At 49.9% G+C, this 21,429-nt stretch overlaps 1 protein-coding gene across 16 annotated transcripts in view; it reads right to left on the minus strand.

The window, feature by feature from the left end:
- The window catches only part of LOC140207269 (uncharacterized), a 42,253-nt gene extending 21,096 nt beyond the window's left edge, over positions 1–21,157 (minus strand). For 2 of the 16 annotated variants that reach the window (XM_072275733.1, XM_072275724.1), the window contains exons 1-6: positions 19,230–19,494; positions 18,223–18,351; positions 15,644–15,763; positions 8,777–8,896; positions 5,586–5,705; positions 2,395–2,514 (exon numbers count right to left, since the gene is read on the minus strand). In XM_072275733.1, coding sequence (XP_072131834.1) covers positions 2,395–2,514; positions 5,586–5,705; positions 8,777–8,896; positions 15,644–15,763; positions 18,223–18,289 — 547 coding nt within the window. In that variant the 5' untranslated portion in view covers positions 18,290–18,351; positions 19,230–19,494. Of the gene's footprint in view, positions 1–2,394; positions 2,515–5,585; positions 5,706–8,776; positions 8,897–15,505; positions 15,529–15,643; positions 15,764–18,222; positions 18,756–19,229; positions 19,499–19,807; positions 19,842–20,227; positions 20,425–21,139 lie in introns of those variants that run through there. The other 14 variants (XM_072275738.1, XM_072275734.1, XM_072275727.1 and 11 more) reach the window with 13 other exon arrangements.
- Between the last annotated feature and the right edge of the window lie 272 nt (positions 21,158–21,429).

A 21,429-nucleotide genomic window follows, 5' to 3' on the forward strand; every position in this document is an offset into this window, starting at 1 on the left:
GGCAGCATCTCTAGGAAGAGGTATAGTCGATGTTTCAGACCGAGACAAGTGATCTTTGTCAAATATTTCGAACAATTTTAGCACATTATACAAGATTGGTGGACGGAGACACAGAGCAGAGAGAGGGGAAGAGAGAATGGGAGAGGGAGGGAGGTGAACGGCTGCGAGGCAGGGACAGACGGTGAGGGAGAGGGAGAAGTGAAGGGGAAAGTCGGTTAGAAGGGATAGATGGAAGACGGGAACGAGGGGGAGAGACTGGAAGATGGAATAGAATGGTGAGAGAGAACACAGAGAGATTGGGAGAGAGAAGGGAGAGAGAAGGGAGAAGAAGAGGGATAAGTGGTGCGAGGTTATAAGTGAAGTGGGAGTGAGAAGTGAGGCAGAGATAGCGCAAGTGAGAGAGAGAGGTTGAGTGAGGGGTGGAAGAAGTGGGGCATGGAAGGACAGGGACACAGGGAGCGAGACAGAATTGATGAGAGAAGTTTGTGTTATTACTCGTCATGGTTGAATTATTGTTTGCAAGCTTTGTACTATTTTTACTCGTTGGATATATGACGATCGTGTAGGGGTTAACATGTTGCGATTTTCGCGCTCCTTTGTGTTTCTTTATTTCTTGGCTGCTTGCAAGAGGAAGAGCGGAAGGTAACGTAGTGGTTTACAGTACCAGCGACGCGGGTTCAATTCCCGCCGATGGCTGCAAGGAGTTTGAACCTGTGACAGAGTGGGTTTCGTCCCGGTGCTCTAGTTTCCTCCCACAGTGCGCAGACAGAACGGTTGGTAGGTTGATTGCTAATAGTAAATTGTACAGTCATTCGGCCGGTATTAAATGGGGGAATTGTCGGGCAGCGCCGCCTGTAGCGCCGGAAGGGCCTGTTCAGCAGTGTTTTTTATCCCAATACATATATACATCTAAATATATTGTTTAAAAAAGATTAATCTCAAGGTTGATTATCGTTGACATATGCAACCTCGTAGTCGGTTGTTTCTGACGTGTAAGGCAGACTTGAGTGGTCGCTGAAATCGCAGACGACGCAGAGATTGGTGGCGCTGTGGAAAGTGCAGAACACCGCTGATGCATTCCGTAGGGTATAGATCAGTTGTAGATGGGTGGAGAGATGGCAGATGGAGATTAACCGTGTGTGGCGTTGCGCACTGGGAAGTCAAACGCGAAAGGACAGGGCACACTTCACGGCAGGACACTTAACAGGCAGCATCCTGTTAAACCTCTCCGGTAGCCGTCCATAATTTTCACATCAGTCATATAATGCGGTGACCTGTACTGTGTAAAATACGCCCGTTCAGCCTGACAAGAGATTGTTTCAGGTTTCAACATAACTTCCGAACTTGTTAACTTAGTGTCACAAATGTTAATGGCAAGCAGGATATCCGCCTTATGACCACCTTATCGGGAAGCATGGCCATGAGCAATGATATTGGACGCTAAGATCCCTCTGCTAATCAACACTGTCTAGGGTCTTGGCTTTAAAAATGTATTGCACATGAGGTTGCTTAGCAAGATAAGAGCCCATGGAATTACAGGGAAGTTACGAGCATGGGTGGACCAGTGATCGCTGTCAACTATATCGAACATTTGTAGCAGATTTTACAGGAGGCTGTTGGTGACCTTGCAAACGACGCTGACGTTGGCGGCGTTGTTAACAGTAAAGACAGTTATCACTTACAGAGGGATATCGGTCAGATGGGGAAGTGGGTAAAGCAGTGGCAAATGACGTTTATTTCAGAAAAAAAATAAACTCTTGTCTTTGAAGAAGAACACTAACAGGGTAGGATTATCACAGTGAATGGGTGCAACCCTGTGAAATTTTATAGAACATAGGGGCCGAGAGGTACAGGAACACGGTTCCCTGAAAGTAAAGCCATAGATAGACAGGGCGGTGAAGAAGGCACTGAGCACGAGAGGCAAGCGGTCACGATTCAGTTTTACAAGACGTCGGTGAGGCCGCCCTTGAAGCACGGTGCTCAATTTTGGTCGCCCTGATGTCGGAGCGATGCGACTGAACTGGCAGAGTGCAGAGGAAGATTTACGCGGTGCTGCCGGGACCCGAGTACTGAGCTACAGAGAGAGGTCGGGCATGTCGGGACTTTATAACTTACAGAAGAGTATAAAACCACGCGGGGCACAGAAAATATGAGTGCGCGGAGTCTTTTTCTCGCGGTTGCAGAATCGAGAGCCAGAGCGCATTGTTCAAAACTGATAGCAGATAGTGATTTAACCGGGGAACCGTGTAACGACTTTTTTTTCTACCCAGACGGCGGTCCGTCCACCGAACGAGTTGCCAGGAAAAAGTGATTAATGCAGATACATCAGGACTTGAACATTTGAGCGTACACACGTGACCCCTCCAGACTGACGTCATTGTTGTGAACTCTGACCTGCGTGTCCGGTCACTGACATTTCGGCTGGTCCCGAGGCAGTGGGAGGATCTTCATACTCATCGATGAGAAGTTCGTCTTTCCGAAGTTTCAGCACTGAGTAGGTGGAGTCCAGACCTTCTGGGAGAGAAAGCAACAAAATGAGATTGAGAAATAGAGGATGAGAGGTCGTTAGAGAACGGGACGAGTGACGATAGACAGACTGAACAGAGGTAGAGAAAGAGATTCGGGAGAGACGGTTATGGTCATAGTCATAGTCATACTTTATTGATCCCGGGGGAAATTGGTTTTCGTTACAGTTGCACCATAAGTAATAAATAGTAATAAAACCATAAATTATTAAATAGAAATATGTAAATTATGCCAGAAAATAAGGCCAGGGCCAGCCTATTGGGTCAGGGTGTCTGACCCTTCAAGGGAGGAGTTGTAAAGTTTGATGGCCACGGGCAGGAATGACTTCCTATGTCGCTCTGTGTTGCATCTCGGTGGAATGAGTCTCTGGCTGAATGTACTCCTGTGCCCACCCAGTACATTATGTAGTGGATGGGAGACATTGTCCAAGATGGCATGCAACTTAGACAGCCTCCTCTTTTCAGACACCACCGTCAGAGAGTCCAGTTCCATCCCCACAACATCACTGGCCTTACGAATGAGTTTGTTGATTCTGTTGGTGTCTGCTACCCTCAGCCTGCTGCCCCAGCACACAACAGCAAACATGATAGCACTGGCCACCACAGACATGTCGAACATCCTCAGCATCGTCCGGCAGATGTTAAAGAACCTCAGTCTCCTCAGGAAATAGAGACGGCTCTGACCCTTCTTGTAGACAGCCTCAGTGTTCTTTGACCAGTCCAGTTTATTGTCAATTCGTATCCCCAGGTATTTGTAGTCGTCCAGCATGTCCACTCTGACCCCCGGATGGAAACAGGGGTCACCGGTGCGGTGCCTTAGCACTCCTCAGGTCTACAACCAGGTCCTTAGTCTTGTTCACATTAAGCTGCAGATAATTTTGCTCACACCATGTGACAAAGTTTCCTACCGTAGCCCTGTACTCGACCTCATCTCCCCTGCTGATGCATCCAGCTATGGCAGAGTCATCAGAAAACTTCTGAAGATGACAAGACTCTGTGCAGTAGTTGAAGTCCGAGGTGTAAATGGTGAAGATCAAGAAAGACAAGACAGTCCCCTATGAAGTCCCAGTGCTGCTGATCACTCTGTCGGACACACAGTCTTGCAAGCACACGTACTGTGTTCTGCCAGTCAGGAAATCAATAATCCATGACACCAGGAAAGCATCCACCTGCATCGCTGTCAGCTTCGCCCCCAGCAGAGCAGGGAGGCTGGTGTTCAACGCACTGGAAAAGTCAACAAACATGACCCTCACAGTGCCCGCTGGCTTGTCCAGGTAGGCGTAGGCACGGTGAGGGTTGAGAGGCAGGGGCAGGAGGTGAGAGACAAAGAGTGAACTGAGATGAGAAACACGGGGAAACCGAGCAGGAGAGCATAGGTGTTTTGGGCGGATGGAGGGGGAAAGATGCTGACAGATGGGGGCGATAGGAGGGAAATGAGAGACAATGGAGAAAGGGAACGGAGAGAGAAATGGGAGAGGGAGTGACGAATGGAGAAGAGGGAGCGATGTTCGTGTGAAGGGGGAGTGAGAGGTGTGAGAGCGATAGCGAAAGAGTGAAGTACAGAGCGGTAGAGTGAGAGGGTTAAAAATGGAGAGGGGAAGAGGGAGAGGGACAGAGGGAGCGAGAGAGAACTGTTGAGAGAGTGCGAAATGCCAGAGTGTTATGTTTGTATTATTTTGCTCGTTGTTATATTGTTGTTTGAACTTCTTCTGCACACATTGGATATATGACGGCCTTGTGGCTAGGGAAATTCTCGGCAGTCTGAATTGTAGTTTAGATCGTCGGCACAACACTGTGGGCCGATGGGCTTGCTATCTGCTGTAGATTTCGTTGTTCTCTGTTCTGGTGATACATGCTATCATATCTTCCTTCCCATGGGGTTGGTGCAGAAGCGAGCTGCGTGGGCGTGTGTGGATGTGGACTTTTGATGATGCTGCCTGTTTTACCGAGGCAGCAGGAAGTTCGGACAGAGTTCATGGAGGGGAGCCTGGTTTAGAGCTGATCTCAGCTGTGTCCACAGTGCTCTGCAGTTTCTTGTGGTCACGAATGGAGCAGTTTCTATATTCTGAGAGAAGATCCAGGGCGGACCATGAGAGCAGGGAGGTAGATGTGATGTGTAGAGTACTCAATAAGGCGTTTCCACATTCTAGGCTATTCTGTAGAATGGTGTGGGACCAAGGGTGATTTGTCAGACTGTTTTGAGAGTAGTGGTAGGTATATTGTACATAGAATTTAACAATTCCATTCACAAGGTTCCAGATTGTAGATGGCTCTGGCAGATGGAAGAGACAGAGGTAGGGAGAGACGGAGAAGGAACGGAGCAGATTTAAAGAGAGAGAGGGGGAGATGAGGGATTGGAAGATAGAAGAGGGAGGGAGGTGTTAGATGGTGTGTGACCCACGGAGAGTAATCGGGCCTATTGAACCAGGAACGTGAACAGGCGCCAATAGCAGAATTTAACGGGGCTATTTACAAGGTCCCAGAGGTACACCGCTCTGGAAGATGGTGTGCAAAACCGTGAGGGGTGGCTAACTGGATATAAAATTGGCTTTGTTGTAGGAACAAAGCTTTAACCTTATAACCATATAACAATTACATCTCGGCCCTTCTAGCCCATGCTGATCTCTAACTCTCACCTAGTGCCACCTACCAGCAGCCAGACCATAACCCTCCATTACTTTCCTGCCCATATATCTATCCAATTCAACTTTAAAGGACAACAACGAACCTACCCAACCACTTCTGCTGGAAGCACGTTCCACACAGCTGCCACTCTCTGAGTAAAGAAGTTCCCTCTTCGGTTACCCCTAAACTTTTGCCCTTTAACTCTCAACTCATGTCCTCTTATTCGAATTGAGAACAGACGGCAGCAGTCTAAGGGGATAGCAGAAAGAGATTTAACTGGGGACCCGAGTGACGACATTTTTTTTTACTCAGACGGCTGTCCGTCTATCGAACGAGCTGCCAGAAGAGGTGATTAATGCAGATACATTAGGACTTGAACAATTGTGCGTACACACGTGACCCCTTCAGAGTGACGTCATTGCTGTGAACTCTGACCTGCTTGTCCAGTCACTGACATTTTGGCTGGTCCCGAGGCAATGGGAGGATCTTCATCCTCATCGATGAGAAGTTCGTCTTTCCGAAGCTTCAGCACTGAGTAGGTGGAGTCCAGACCTTCTGGGAGAGAAAGCAACAAAATGAGATTGAGAAATAGAGGATGAGAGGTCGTTAGAGAACGGGACGAGTGACGATAGACAGACTGAACAGAGATAGAGAAAGAGATTCGGGAGAGACGGTTATGGTCATAGTCATAGTCATACTTTATTGATCCCGGGGGAAATTGGTTTTCGTTACAGTTGCAGCATAAGTAATGAATAGTAATAAAACCATAAATTATTAAATAGAAATATGTAAATTATGCCAGAAAATAAGGCCAGGACCAGCCTATTGGGTCAGGGTGTCTGACCCTTCAAGGGAGGAGTTGTAAAGTTTGATGGCCACGGGCAGGAATGACTTCCTATGTCGCTCTGTGTTGCATCTGGGTGGAATGAGTCTCTGGCTGAATGTACTCCTGTGCCCACCCAGTACATTATGTTGTGGATGGGAGACATTGTCCAAGATGGCATGCAACTTAGACAGCCTCCTCTTTTCAGACACCAACGTCAGAGAGTCCAGTTCCATCCCCACAACATCACTGGCCTTACGAATGAGTTTGTTGATTCTGTTGGTGTCTGCTACCCTCAGCCTGCTGCCCCAGCACACAACAGCAAACACGATAGCACTGGCCACCACAGACATGTAGAACATCCTCAGCATCGTCCGGCAGATGTTAAAGGACCACAGTCTTCTCAGGAAATAGAGACGGCTCTGACCCTTCTTGTAGACAGCCTCAGTGTTCTTAGACCAGTCCAGTTTATTGTCAATTCGTATCCCCAGGTATTTGTAGTCGTCCAGCATGTCCACCCTGACCCCCGGATGGAAACAGGGGTCACCGGTGCGGTGCCTTAGCACTCCTCAGGTCTACAACCAGGTCCTTAGTCTTGTTCACATTAAGCTGCAGATAATTTTGCTCACACCATGTGACAAAGTTTCCTACCGTAGCCCTGTACTCGACCTCATCTCCCCTGCTGATGCATCCAGCTATGGCAGAGTCATCAGAAAACTTCTGAAGATGACAAGACTCTGTGCAGTAGTTGAAGTCCGAGGTGTAAATGGTGAAGATCAAGGAAGACAAGACAGTCCCCTATGAAGTCCCAGTGCTGCTGATCACTCTGTCGGACACACAGTCTTGCAAGCACACGTACTGTGTTCTGCCAGTCAGGAAATCAATAATCCATGACACCAGGAAAGCATCCACCTGCATCGCTGTCAGCTTCGCCCCCAGCAGAGCAGGGCGGTTGGTGTTGAACGCACTGGAAAAGTCAACAAACATGACCCTCACAGTGCCCGCTGGCTTGTCCAGGTAGGCGTAGGCACGGTGAGGGCTGAGAGGCAGGGGCAGGAGGTGAGAGAGAAAGAGTGAACTGTGATGAGAAACACGGGGAAACCGAGCAGGAGAGCATAGGTGTTTTGGGCGGATGGAGGGGGAAAGATGCTGACAGATGGGGGCGATAGGAGGGAAATGAGAGACAATGGAGAAAGGGAACGGAGAGAGAAATGGAAGAGGGAGTGAAGAATGGAGAAGAGGGAGCGATGTTCGTGTGAAGGGGGAGTGAGAGGTGTGAGAGCGATAGCGAAAGAGTGAAGTACAGAGCGGTAGAGTGAGAGGGTTAAAAATGGAGAGGGGAACAGGGAGAGGGACAGAGGGAGCGAGAGAGAACTGTTGAGAGAGTGCGAAATGCCAGAGTGTTATGTTTGTATTATTTTGCTCGTTGTTATATTGTTGTTTGAACTTCTTCTGCACACATTGGATATATGACGGCCTTGTGGCTAGGGAAATTCTCGGCAGTCTGAATTGTAGTTTAGATCGTCGGCACAACACTGTGGGCCGATGGGCTTGCTATCTGCTGTAGATTTCGTTGTTCTCTGTTCTGGTGATACATGCTATCATATCTTCCTTCCCATGGGGTTGGTGCAGAAGAGAGCTGCGTGGGCGTGTGTGGATGTGGACTTTTGATGATGCTGCCTGTTTTACCGAGGCAGCAGGAAGTTCGGACAGAGTTCATGGAGGGGAGCCTGGTTTAGAGCTGATCTCAGCTGTGTCCACAGTGCTCTGCAGTTTCTTGTGGTCACGAATGGAGCAGTTTCTATATTCTGAGAGAGGATCCAGGGCGGACCATGAGAGCAGCGAGGTAGATGTGATGTGTAGAGTACTCAATAAGGCGTTTCCACATTCTAGGCTATTCTGTAGAATGGTGTGGGACCAAGGGTGATTTGTCAGACTGTTTTGAGAGTAGTGGTAGGTATATTGTACATAGAATTTAACAATTCCATTCACAAGGTTCCAGATTGTAGATGGCTCTGGCAGATGGAAGAGACAGAGGTAGGGAGAGACGGAGAAGGAACGGAGCAGATTTAAAGAGAGAGAGCGGGAGATGAGGGATTGGAAGATAGAAGAGGGAGGGAGGTGTTAGATGGTGTGTGACCCACGGAGAGTAATCGGGCCTATTGAACCAGAAACGTGAACAGGCGCCAATAGCAGAATTTAACGGGGCTATTTACAAGGTCCCAGAGGTACACCGCTCTGGAAGATGGTGTGCAAAACCGTGAGGGGTGGCTAACTGGATATAAAATTGGCTTTGTTGTAGGAACAAAGCTTTAACCTTATAACCATATAACAATTGCATCTCGGCCCTTCTAGCCCATGCTGATCTCTAACTCTCACCTAGTGCCACCTACCCGCAGCCAGACCATAACCCTCCATTACTTTCCTGCCCATATATCTATCCAATTCAACTTTAAAGGACAACAACGAACCTACCCAACCACTTCTGCTGGAAGCACGTTCCACACAGCTGCCACTCTCTGAGTAAAGAAGTTCCCTCTTCGGTTACCCCTAAACTTTTGGCCTTTAACTCTCAACTCATGTCCTCTTATTCGAATTGAGAACAGACCGCAGCAGTCTCAGGGGATAGCAGAAAGAGATTTAACTGGGGACCCGAGTGACGACATTTTTTTTTACTCAGACGGCTGTCCGTCTATGGAACCAGCTGCCAGAAGAGGTGATTAATGCAGATACATTAGGACTTGAACAATTGTGCGTACACACGTGACCCCTTCAGAGTGACGTCATTGCTGTGAACTCTGACCTGCTTGTCCAGTCACTGACATTTTGGCGCATCCCGAGGCAATGGGAGGATCTTCATCCTCATCGATGAGAAGTTCGTCTTTCCGAAGTTTCAGCACTGAGTAGGTGGATTTCAGAAGGTCTGAGACAGAAACGAACGAATGAGAGAGAGAGAAATAGAGGAGGAACGATCGGTAGAGAACGTGGCGTGTGACGATAGAGAGATTGAACAGAGAAAGAGAGACTGTTATATGAGGGGGGAATTAAGGGCTGAGAGGCAGGGAGAGGAGGTGAGGGAGAGAGTGAAATGAAACACGGAGAAACCGAGCAGGAGAGAAAAGGTGTTTTGGGTGGATGGAGAGGGAAAGATGCTGGGAGATGGAGGCGATAGGCGGGGAATGAGAGAGAGAGTAGAGAAAGGGAACGGAGAGAGAAATGGGAGAGGGAGCTACGAATGGAGAAGAGGGAGCGAGGTTCGAGTGAAGCGGGAGTGAGAGGTGTGAGAGCGATAGCGAAAGAGTGAAGGTCAGAGGGGTAGAGGGAGAGGATGAAAAAGTGGGGAGGGAGAGGGACAGAGGAAGTGAGAGAGAATTGCTGAGTGAGTGCGAAAAGCCGGAGAGTTATGGCTGTACTATTTTGGTCGTTGTAATATTAATGATTGAAACTTTTTTTTTCACACATTGGATATATGACGGTCTTGCGGCTAGGGAAATTCTAGGCAGTCTCTATAGTAGGTTAAGTGGTCGAATAACACTGTGGGCTGATGGGTTTGCTATGTGCTGTAGATTTCTATATTTTATGTTCTGCCGAAACATGTTTTCGTATCTTCCTTCCCATGGGGTTGGTGCAGAAGAGAGATGCGTGGGTGTGTGTGGATGTGGATTTTTGATGATGCTGGCTGCTTTACCGAGGCAGCAGGAAGTTTAGACAGAGTTCATGGAGGGGAAGCTGGTTTAGAGCTGATGTCAGCTGTGTCCACAGTGCCCTGCTGTTTCTTGCGGTCACGGGCGAAACGGTTTCTACATTTTGATTGAGGAACAAGGATGAGTCACGAGAGCAGGGAGGTTAGACTTGACCTTTGGGAACTGAATAAGGCATTTTATGTTCCCACTTTGTAGGCTACTATGTATAATGGTGTGGGGCCCAAGGAGATTTGACTGACTGGTTTATGCGGATTGGGAGGGATAGTGTACGCTGAATTTAACATTAGGTTCCTGATGGTAGATCGCTTTGGAAGCTGGAAGAGAGGGATGGGGGAGACGGAGAAGCAACGGGTCACTGGCGGAGGGCCTGAGAGGCAAAGATAGGGAGGGTGGAAGATAGAAGAGTCAGGGAGATTCTAGATGGTGTGAGACCCCGGGTGAGCTGTTGGGCTGATTTCACCGGGGGAGACCGATCAGGCACGGAAACGAGATGTTCCCTACATTGAATTTAATACGGCTATTAACCAGGCTTAGATGGTTGTCTATTCTGGAGGATAATGTGGAAACGAAGGAGATCTGTCTGACGAATTTGATTGCGGAGGACGGATCAAGTCGGGGTGGTAGTTGTAAAGTACACAGATTTTAACAAGGTCCCAGAGAGTATACCGCTGTGGAAGATGGTGTGCGACAATGGGAAGGATGGCTGACTAGACATAGAATTGGCTTGGCGTAAAGAGCAAAGGCTTCGAGTTGAAGTTCTTTTCTCAGACTGGAAGCCCGTCACTAGTGGTGTTTACCAGTCGTTCGACGGTGGGACTAGTCATCACTGTCAACTACACCGAACATTTATACAATACGCAGTAGGCCAACTTGCAGACGACAGAAAAGTTGGAGGTGTGATAAACAGTGAAGACAGTTATTTCTTACAGTTGGATCTCGATTAGTTGGTAAGAGGGCCTAGAGCAGCAAAACCAAATTAGACTCTAGACACTAGAATACTACAGCACAGTATGGGCCCTTCGGCCCTCCATGTTGTGCCGACCGATATATTCCTTTATAAACACGTACTAAACCAACACTGCTTATGAATACTCTATTTTACTTTCATCCATGTGCCTGTCCAAGAGGCTCTTAAATACCCCTAATGTTTTAGCCTCCACCACCATACCTGGCAAGTCATTCCAGGCAAGTACAACCCTCGGTGTAAAAAAAACTTACCCCTGATGTCTCCCCTGAACAACCCTCCCTTAAATTTGTACATATGCCATCTGGTGTTTGCTATTCGTGCCCTGGGAAAGATGTACTGGCTATCCACCTTATCTATGCCTCTCATAATCTTTTAGACTTCTATCAAGTCAACTTTAATCATTCTACTGTCCAGAAAGAAACATCCCACCTCTGCGAAACTTGCCGTATAAGACTTGTTTTCCAATACAGGCAACATCCTGGTAAATCTCCTCTGCACCCCCTCCATAGCTTCCACACCCTTCCTATAATGAGATAACCGGAACTGAATACAATACTCTAGGTGTGGTCTCACCAGCGATTTGTAGAGTTGCAACATGACGTCTCTACTCTTGAACTCAATCCCCCTATTAATAAAGCCTAGCATCCCATAGGCCTTCTTAATTAACCCATCAACCTGTGCAGCGAAATTGAGGGATGACTGGATTTGAACCTCAAAGTCCCTCTGTTCATCCCCACTCTTAAGTAACCGACCATTTTCCCTGTACTTCTCCTTCTGGTTTGTCCTTCAAAATTGCATCAGCGCGCAATGATCCGAATTAAACTCCATCTGCCACTATTATGCCCGACTCTGCATCCCGTCAGTATCCTCCTGTAAGCTTCGACAACCTATAGCTCCATCCATAACTTCTCCAGCCTTCATGTCATCCGCAAATTTACGCACCCATCCTTCCACCTCTTCATCTGGGTCATTTATAAAAATCACATGAGCAGGGGTCCCAGCTCAGATCCTTGCGGTGCTCCACTAGTCACCGAGCTGCAACACACACTTTCCTTCCAGTACTCCCGTCTTCTTCCTCCTTTAAGCCATTTTTTTTTAAATCTGAAGGACCAAGGTTCCACTAATCCCACGCTTCATGACTTTCTGGATGAGTCTCTTGGGTGGGACCTTGTCAAATGCCTTGCTAGAATCCATGTAGACCACATCTACCGCCCTACCCTCATCAATTTATTTTGTTACTTCTTCAAAGAACTGAATTAGCCTTGTGAGGTAGGACCTTCCCTCCATAAAGTTATGTTGACTATTCTTCAGTACACTATACGGCTCCAAGTACTCGTGGATTCTATTCTTAAGAATACTTTCCACTAGTTTGCAGACCAACGACATAAGACTCACCGGTCTATAGTTCCCAGGATTCTCCTTATAACTTCTGTAAAATTAGGGAGATACATTTGCCTTTCTCCAATCCCTCGCACCTCCTATCATAACTATTGCTCCAGCGATCTCTTCTCCCACGGCAAACTGAGGTATATCACGTCGGCCCTGGGACCTCATCATCTTGATGTTTTTAAAAAGATCCAGCACTTCTTCTTCCTTTATCTCCACCTTGTCCAGCACATAGGTCTGTTCTATTTCGACCTCACCCTGATCAAGGTCCTTTTAATTTGCCAATCCTGAACCAAAGTATTCATTTAGGACCTCCCCAACCTCCTCCACCTCCATGCACATTTTACCCTCTTTACCCTTTAGCGACCCCACCTTTATTCTTGTGTCCTTCTGTTCTTCACATACGTATAGAACGCCTTGGGGTTCTCCTAAATCCTAAGTGCGAAGGCCTTCTCCTGAACTCTTAGAGCTCTCCTTATTCCTTTATTCAGCTTCTTCTTGGCTGCCCTCTATGTCTCATGAGCCCATCTGCTCCCTGCCTCTTATATGTAATGTGTATTCCTTCTTTCCCTTGACGGGTTGCCTCACGTGTTTCGTCAGCCACGGTCCCCTTTTCCCACCATTGTTTTTCCTTGTCTCAATAGGCCAAACCTATCCTGAACCCAGTACCAGTACTCCCTAAACTTCTTCCACATTACTTCCGTGCTTTCACCTTTGAACATCTGTTTCCAATTTACCGTCCCAAGTTCCTGCCTCATCCCTTCATAGTTAGCCCTTCCCCAGTTAAGCACTTCACCATGTTGTCTGTTTTTATCTTTTTTCTATAGCTATGCTAATTTTAAGGGAGTTGTGCTTACTCTTACCAAAATGCTCCCCACCAAGACGTCTGCCATCTGACTATGTTCAAGAACAAGATCCAGTATGGCCTCTCCTCTCGTCGGCCGGTCCTCATACTGTGCCCGGAATCCTTCTTGAATACCCCTGAGAAAATCAGCCCCATCTATCTCCCCTGCAGTCAGGAGGTGCGAGTCAATATGAGAGAAGTTGAGATCACCCAGAACTACAACCCTGTATTTCCTGCACCATTCTAAAATCTGCCTGTTTATCTGCTCCTCGGTGTCCCGAGGACTATTTCGGTGCCTATAGACTACTCCCAGTAGAGTGATTGATCCCTTCCTATCTCTGACTTCCACCCACAACGACTCGGTGGACAGTCTCTCTGCAGGGTCGCACCTTTCTATAGCTGTGATACTATCCCGGACAGCTATGCTTCTCCACCCTGCCCTTCCCCCCCCACGCCCACACCGCCTTTTCTACACCTCCCTTCCTATTCCGTTTGAAACGCCTAAACCCCGGTACCTTCATCAAACAATCCTGCTTTTCCTCCAGCCAAGTTTCAATAACGGCCACAACATCGTAGTTCCACGTACTGATCCATGATCTACGTTCATCCCCTTTTTTCCCCAAATACTCCTATCGTTGCGGTATACATATTTCAACCCCTCTACCTGGCTACATTTATGTTTTGTCTCCTGCCTGTCCTTCCTCACCAACTCAGAACACACAGCATCATGCCCTTGTCCATCCACCCTCATCTCTGCACTCACATTCTGAATCCCACCCCACTGCCAAACTAGTTTAAACCCTCCCCAACAGCTCCAGCAAACCTGCCCGCCAGGATATTGGTCCCTTTCCAGTTCAGGTGCAGCCCGTCCTTTTTGTACAGGTCAGACCTTCGTCAGAAGATATTCCAATGATCCAGAAATCTGAACCCTGCCCCCTGCACCAACTCCTCAGCCACGCATTCATCTGCCGTAACCCTCTCTGTCTCGTGTCACAGGCAGCAATCCCGAGCTCACCACCCTTGAGGTCCTGCTTTTTAACTTCTTTCTTAACTCCCTATTTTCCTTCTTCAGGACCTCATCCCTACTCCTATCTATGCCCTTCGACCCCACGTGGACCGCGACCTCTAGCTGCTCACTGTCCCTCCTGAGAATACCGAGAATCCGATCCGAGATACCGTGGAACCTGGAACCAGGGATTCGAAAGACCAGCCGCAATTCTCCATCTCTCCCACAGCACATCGTATCTGTCCCCCAAACAATAAAATCCCCTATCACTACTGCTCTCCTCTTTTCCCTCCTTCCTTTCTGAGCTAAGGGTCCAGTCTCGGTGCCAGAGACGCGACTAGTACAACTAGACACTGGTAGGTGATCCTCACGAACCGTATCCAAAACTGTGTACTTATTATTGATGGGAACTGTCACAGAGGTGTTCGGCTCTTTCTGTCCATTCCCCTTCCCTCTACTGACAGTCACCCAGTTATCTGTCTCCTGACTTTTAGGGGTGACTGTCTCCCTAAAACTCGGATCTATTTCTGCCTCTGCCTCCAGAATGATCCGAAGTTCATGCAGCTCCAGCTCCAATTTCCGAACTCAGTTTAACAGGTGCTGCGGTCCTCAGAGACAACTGCGCTGTCCCTGACTTTCCACATCCTACAATCGGAGCACTGGACTGCCCTATCTACTGCCTCCATCACCAACTCCTAAGTTAATTAAATTTTAAATAACTACCCCGGCATACCTCTCTAGGAGCAAGCTCGTTCTCCGCCTCTTCTCGCCGAAGCCTCTCGAGCCAAAGCCTCAAAGCGCCACTCCTTCACTGGCCGCTCTGCTTCAGCTATCCCTCTTTTTATTTGTTTGAGCTGTTCAATTTTCGGTTGCCCAATCAAACTGTTTGGCCACCTGAACTCGATTGCCCATTCAGCTGCTTTCTGATGTGTCTGAGCTATTCCGATCTTGTTTGACTTGACTGCACAATCCAACTGACATAACTGCCGGAACTTCTTGAGCCAAAGCCTCAAAGCTCCACTCCTACACTGGCCCATTCACTCGCTGGCCGCTCTCCGCTTATCTTAGATCGGATAAGTGCGAGCTATCGTCTTGCAGTAAGACAGCCTAGAGTAATACATTCACAATGATGGGGAGGAACGCTGAGATGTGATGTTGAACAGAGTGACATACGGTTCAGGAGCACCGTTCCCAGAAAGTGGAGTCACAGGGAGGCAAGGCGAAGAAGAAGGCGTCCGACGCGCAGGCATTCATCAGTCAGCGCACTGAATACAGGAGTCGGGAGACTATGTTGCAGTTGTACAGGACCCCGGTAAGGCCGCACAAGGACTACGTTATTAGCTTTGATCGCCCTGCTCTTGGAAAGGTGCAATCGAACCGGAAAGAGTGCAGAGGAAGATGTTGCCGGGACTCCAGTGACTGAGTAATGAAGAGAGGTTGGGCTGGTTGCGACTTTATACCTTGTAGCGCCCAGGTGACCTATCAGGGTCTTCTAAAGCCACAACGGGCACAAACAGAGTGTATGCACACAGTTATTTTCCCTGAACTTGGGGAATCGAGAACCAGAGCGCACAGGAATAAGGAGAGAAGGGAAAGCAGATTTAGTTGGGGAACCTATCGACAACCTTTTGTTACCGAGATGGTGGTCAGTCTATCGAACGAGCTGACAGAGATGCGGTCGAGGCGGATGCATTACTTATTTGGACACGTGAGCACCTGACACGTCATCCCTCCGGAATGACGTCATTGTCGAGGAATCTGACCTGTTTGTGCAGTGATTGGCAACTCGCCGCATCCCGAGGCAAAGGGAGGATCCTCATCCTCATTGATGGGGGGTTCGTCTTTCCTAATGTTTAGCTCTGAGAAGGTGGAGTTCAGACCGTCTGCAAGAGATAGCGAGAGAAGTGAGAGACAGTGTCAGAGAATGGGGGGACAGCGAGAGAGGGGAAGAGAGAGTAGGGAAAGAGGATATCACCGAGGGGGGGAGAGGGATGGGAGACAGCAGAAGGGGTGAGGGAAGACAGCAGGGGAGAGAGGGTAAAAGGCATCGATGGGTTTCTTGAGACATGCGTGATCGAAGTGGGCGAAATTGTTAGAGAATGGTGGACTGTGAGAGAGGGGAAGACAGAGTATGGAAAGAGGAGATAAACGAAGGGGAGAGAGGGATGAGAGACAGTAGGAGGAGTGAGGGAAGACAGAAGCGGAGGGAGGGTAAAAGAGATCGATGGGGTGGTTGAGACATGCGTGATCGAAGTGGGACACACACACGGAAGAGACCAAGTGAGCGAGGGAGAAGGGAAGAGTGCGAAGGGGAGAGCACGTGTGGGAGACCGGGAGACTGTGACAAGGGAAGAATATTGAGAAAATGGGCAATGTGAGAGGGAAGAGATAATGGCGAAGGGGGAAGGAGAGGTTGAGAGATGGGTAGAGAGTAGGGAGAAAGAGCGAGCGAGAGTGAGTGGGAGGGGCAGAGAGAGGGAGGAAAGAGAGGGGGGAAAGAGAGATGGAGAGTGTGAGAAGGAGTGGAGACGGGGGAGGGAGAGTGAAAGTAGAACAGATAGCGTGAGTTACAGGGGACGGGGAGCTAGGAAGAGGAAGAGAGGGGGGAAGGGGCCGATAGAGAGGAGGGGCAGTGATGCGGAGATAATGGAGAGAGGGGAAATGAGAGACTGAGATAAGGGACAAAGCGGAGAGAGGACGAGAGAGGCGAGCGTGGATGAGAAGGGGGCAAATAGAGGTAGAGGGGAAAAGAAGGAAAGAGTGGGTGGGAGAGAAAGGAAGAAAAAAGAGGGAAGGGATATGGCTTGTGTTGGGATCGAGAGAAGAGAGAAGGGAGAAAAGGGCGAGAGAGAGAGGAGAGATTTTGGGTTTTGAAAGGGGAGAGAGAGGAGTATAACATTTTACAGAGTACTCCCTCATCACCGCCTCCCCCCGGCATTCCTCCTACATCTGCCATCCCACCGCTCTCCCTCCTTCGACCCATCAGCCCTCCCTCTGCAGTTACATTTCCACCACACTGCGCCTACTACGACAGTGCAAAAACACCGCCCCTCCCATGGGAATCCATCCTCCCACACAACCCCGATTCGCCGGCCCTCCTTCTATACCGCCCTCCTACGGCGCTCCCTGCACTCCGCCCTTCCCAATGCGCACCATCCCCACTGACGCCCTTACATTGTTCGCTCTCCGAGGATTTCCCTCTGACTTATCCTCAAGCAGGGAACCGTTGGGATTAAGGGCACTTTCGCGCTGAGATCTCAGGACAGGAATTGAGTCATCAGATAAACACCGTGAAACTAGCAAAGATGGAACTGAGTTCCATCTCTCTGGACCCGAGGCTCAGAGAGGATCTTGACGTTGGGGGTCAGGGACGATACAGCAGCTTCAGCCTGGATCAGAAGAGTGAGGGTCAGAAGCTGTCTGAGGGTCTCCCAACACAGTCCCGTCACACACTCCCGGTATCAGACGCATAGTGTAATTCCCTCCACACCGCGCCATCACACACTTCGGTAGCCAGTCACAGTTATCTTCCCTCTGGAGCGACGCGTCACACAGTGTTAGGTTAGAAACTGAGTGATTTTCATTCTGTACTGCGCCATCGCATACTTTTGGGGTCAGGCAGGCAGTGAACCTCTCTCTGTACCGTCCCATCACATACCCTGGGGTCAGGAACAAACTGAATCTCCCTTCACGCCGTCTCGTCCCACACTCCGGTGGTCAGACACAGAGAGAAGCTCCTTCTACACCGTCTCAGCAGACACTCCCGGGGTGATACATGGAGTGAATCCCCCTCTGCAACGTCCCATCACACACTCCAGGGTCAGGAACAGACTGAATCTCCCTTCACGCCGTCTCGACCCACACTCCAGTGGTCAGACACAGAGTGTAGCACCCTCCGTACCGTCCGATCACACACTCCCGGGTCAGGAAAGGAGTGAATGTCACTCCATCCCGACCCATCACACACTCCTGTGGATCAACCGGAGAGTGAAGATTCCTCCAGACCGTCCCATCACAGACTCCAGGCGTCAGACACAGAGTGGATCTCCCCCAGCACCGTCCAAACACACATTCCCTAGGTCAGACACAGAGTGAAGCTCATTCAGCCCGGTCGCATCACACACTCCCGGAGTCAGACACAAAGTGAAGTTCTCTCCACGTTGTCCCATCACACACCTCCAGGGTCAGATACAGAGTGCGGCTGCTAACACTCAGTCACCTCACAGACTGCCGAAGTCATTCACAGGGCGAGCTTTTCTCCCCTCCCCACGGTCCCATCACACACACTCGGGGTCTGACACGGATTGAAACTCCCTCCGTCCGTTTTTTCTGCCCCACTCACCTCGGGAAGGAGACTGTGTGTCCGTTTTTTCGAACTTCACGTTCATGTAAGTCTGGCTGTCGTCCATCCTCTCGACGATTCTCTGCGTCTCTGAGCTCAAAGGGGGAAGCGACCGTTGTCAGAGGAAGCCTGTGTTGACAGGAGAATCAGACCGACACCAGCTCCAGATGGATAGCTGACAAGTAGAAGAACCGAGAGCCGGGGCGGGGGGAGCGGCAAGTGTTGGGGAGAGAGTTTGAGGGCGTGGAAGAGGATGGTCGAGAGAGATGAGAGTAGCGGGGGTCGGAGAGTCGGGAGAGTGGGGATAAAGTGGTGGAGGGAGAGAGAAGCGAAGATTGGGGGTCAGCAGAGAGAATGAGGGAACTGTGTGATGGTGGACTGAGTAGGTTATAGGGAATAAGAGAAGAAGGAGTGATGGGAGAGAGGTGGGACAGCATGGAAGATAAGAGTGTTGGAGACGGGGAAACCGGAGAGGACGAGGTATATGTGTGCGAACTTAGAAGTCGATGAGATTGGGAGAGAGAGGGAGAAACCTGGAGGCGTTTGAACGGGAAGAATAGAGGGAGAGAGAGAGAATGGAGGGAAGCGGAGAGGAGGATTAGGAGAGCGGTACAGAGAGGAAAGAGGAGTGTAGAACGGGAGGGTTGAGGGAAAAGGATATAGACGGTGGAGGGAGAGATTAGTCGAAGGGGGAGAGAAAGGAAAGGCACGGAAGGAGGGATTTCGAGAAGAGAAGCGGGTGTAACGAATGTCGGAGCGATTTGTGTCATTCATACAAAGTTTATATTGTCCTGAATATTGGTAACAGCCCTTCACCTTTCTCTTCCGATCCCTCTTCCCCACTCCCCAACCTCCTCAATCCCTCTCTCTTTATCCCACACCTCCCTCCACCCCTTCCACCACCCTCCCTCCTCACTCCCCTTCTTTCCCTATCTATATCTCCCGTTCGCTGCATCTGTCCCTCCCTCCCAGAAAACCCTGCCCACCCCCCTGCGCACCTCCCTTACTTTGTAACCCGGTGGCAGGATGGGTTTCCAATTATCCTCCGCTGTTCTCTGTGGAGACGCGAGGAGAGGAAGCAAAAGAGGGGAGGGTTTTGCAAGGGAGGGGGAAATGCGGCTGCAGATGGGATAGGATGTGGGAGTGGAGAGGGGGGAGGGAGGGACGTGCAAGAGTTATTGGAAGCGGTAGATTTATGGCAGGGAAGTGGAGGGTAGAGATGGGTGGGAGGAAATTATCGTTTCGAGAGGGGTAGACAAAGGGCAAAAGGACAGAAGGAGGTAAGATCCTGGGAGGTAGAGGAGCGATGGTTATGGTGTTATTCCGATAGAAGGAGGGGCGCTAAACCACCCCTGTCGGTCAAGATGAGGAGTGGAATATAGGGTCGAAATGGGCCTTGAAGACACAGGCGAGAAAGTCTTTCTCCCAATCTCATGTCTCCCTCGCTCGGAAGCAGGATGTAGTTCTGAAAAAAGATGGGGAGATTGACGGGATACAGTGGTGAGCAGGGGGACATAGGAGCTGGGAAGGGTGTCGGGGTGGCTAACAATGGGGAGAATTTCGCCTCGTCCCCAATCCTCCGCACCTGCCGACTCTCACTCTGTGTCTCTGCCTCTCTTTGAAGACTCGGAAAATCCGGAGGGGAATATCGCGGCACGGCACGGCGCACGGCAAGGTGAGGGCCAGAGTGGAATCCTCTCCACCTCCCTCTCCTATTCATTACACCACTTCGTCTCTTCTACCTCTTCCTCCACCCTTGATACGAACATAGAGTTCTCCAACTTCGTGTTATTCCCTCCCCCTCCCTCCCCTACCCAATTCCACTCTGCCCCCTCCCCCAGCTGCCTGTCACCTCCCTCATGGTTCCGCCTCCTTCTTTCCCTTATTCCTTCTTCACCTTTACTGCCACCACCTCCCTGCCTCCCCTCCCCCACCCCTTTATCTTTCCCCTTACTGGTTTTTCACCTGGAACATACCAGCCTTCTCCTTCCCACCTTCCCCCTACCTTCTTTATAGGGCCTCTGCCCCCTCCCTCTACAGTCCTGACGAAGGGTTCCGGCCCGAAACGTTGACTGATCGTTTCCACGGATGCTGCCCGACCTGATGAGTTCCTCCAGCGCGTTGTGAGTCTTCCTCCAAACTCCCTGTCTCCCTCTCCCCTCGCTTTACATCCTCACGCTCATTTCCATCTGCCTCTCTCTCAGTCTCCCACCCGCTGCGCTATCCGTTCAATCTGCCTCTTCCTCCCCTCTCCCTCCTTATCCTCATGCTTCTCCCTCACTCTCGCTTTCTCCTTCCTTGTCCAACGTCCACCTCCTCCCTCTCGTTTTACCCTCTTCACTCTCCATATCCGGCTCACCGATCTCCCCCCACCACTTCCCCAGAAGTGACATCCTCATCTCTGCCTCTCCCTCCCTCTCTCCAAACCTCTCTAACTTTCTCTTCCCCCTCTCCATCCCATCATCTCCCGCTCTATCGCATCTTTTTTTTCTCTCTCCGGCCTCCCTCAGTCTTCACTCTCCCTACCTACCGCTTTCTTCTCCTACTCTTTTTTCCTGATGCCCACTCACCATCTGTGCCCATTTCCCCTTTCCCACTCCCTCTCCCTCTCCCCTCAATCTTCCCTCCCCACCGTCCTTCCTTTTCTCTCCTATTACTTTCCCCTTTCCCGCCCTCTCCCTCTCTCTTTCCATCCTGCTGCCCTCTCTCTCAGTCCGAGTCCATTTCCCTCAATCTACCCTCTCTCTCTCCGTATCGCACGCTGCCCGCCTCACTCAGTCCCTCTCTATCCCCCATGAATGTCCCTAACCTGCTTCAATTTCTCTCCTCTCTCCTGTTCCCTCACTAGTTCTGCACCCTCTCTCCAATGCATTTCCATCTCACTGCCCTCCTCACTTAGCCCGCTGTTTCTACCTACCCTCTTCCTTTCTCCACCACCCTCAGTTTCATCCTTCCTCTCTTCCCGGTCTGTCCGTCCTCACTGATATCTGATAACTATACCGGTCGGCTGTTCTGTACCCAGGAAAGGCGCCACCCGCTGGCCAGGTCGTGAAATGCTCGTACACCCTCGTCACCATTTTTTATCACTGCAGTCGGGTTCTATCACGTTCTCCATTGTAAGTCAGGCGCGAGGGGAAAGGAGGAAGAGTTTCAGCGCTATACAAACACTCACGATCTGGGTTCAGACACAGAGTGAAGCCCCTTCTG

This window comes from Mobula birostris, chromosome 13 (genome assembly GCF_030028105.1).
Source record: "Mobula birostris isolate sMobBir1 chromosome 13, sMobBir1.hap1, whole genome shotgun sequence".
Classification (NCBI taxonomy): Eukaryota; Metazoa; Chordata; class Chondrichthyes; order Myliobatiformes; family Myliobatidae; genus Mobula; species Mobula birostris.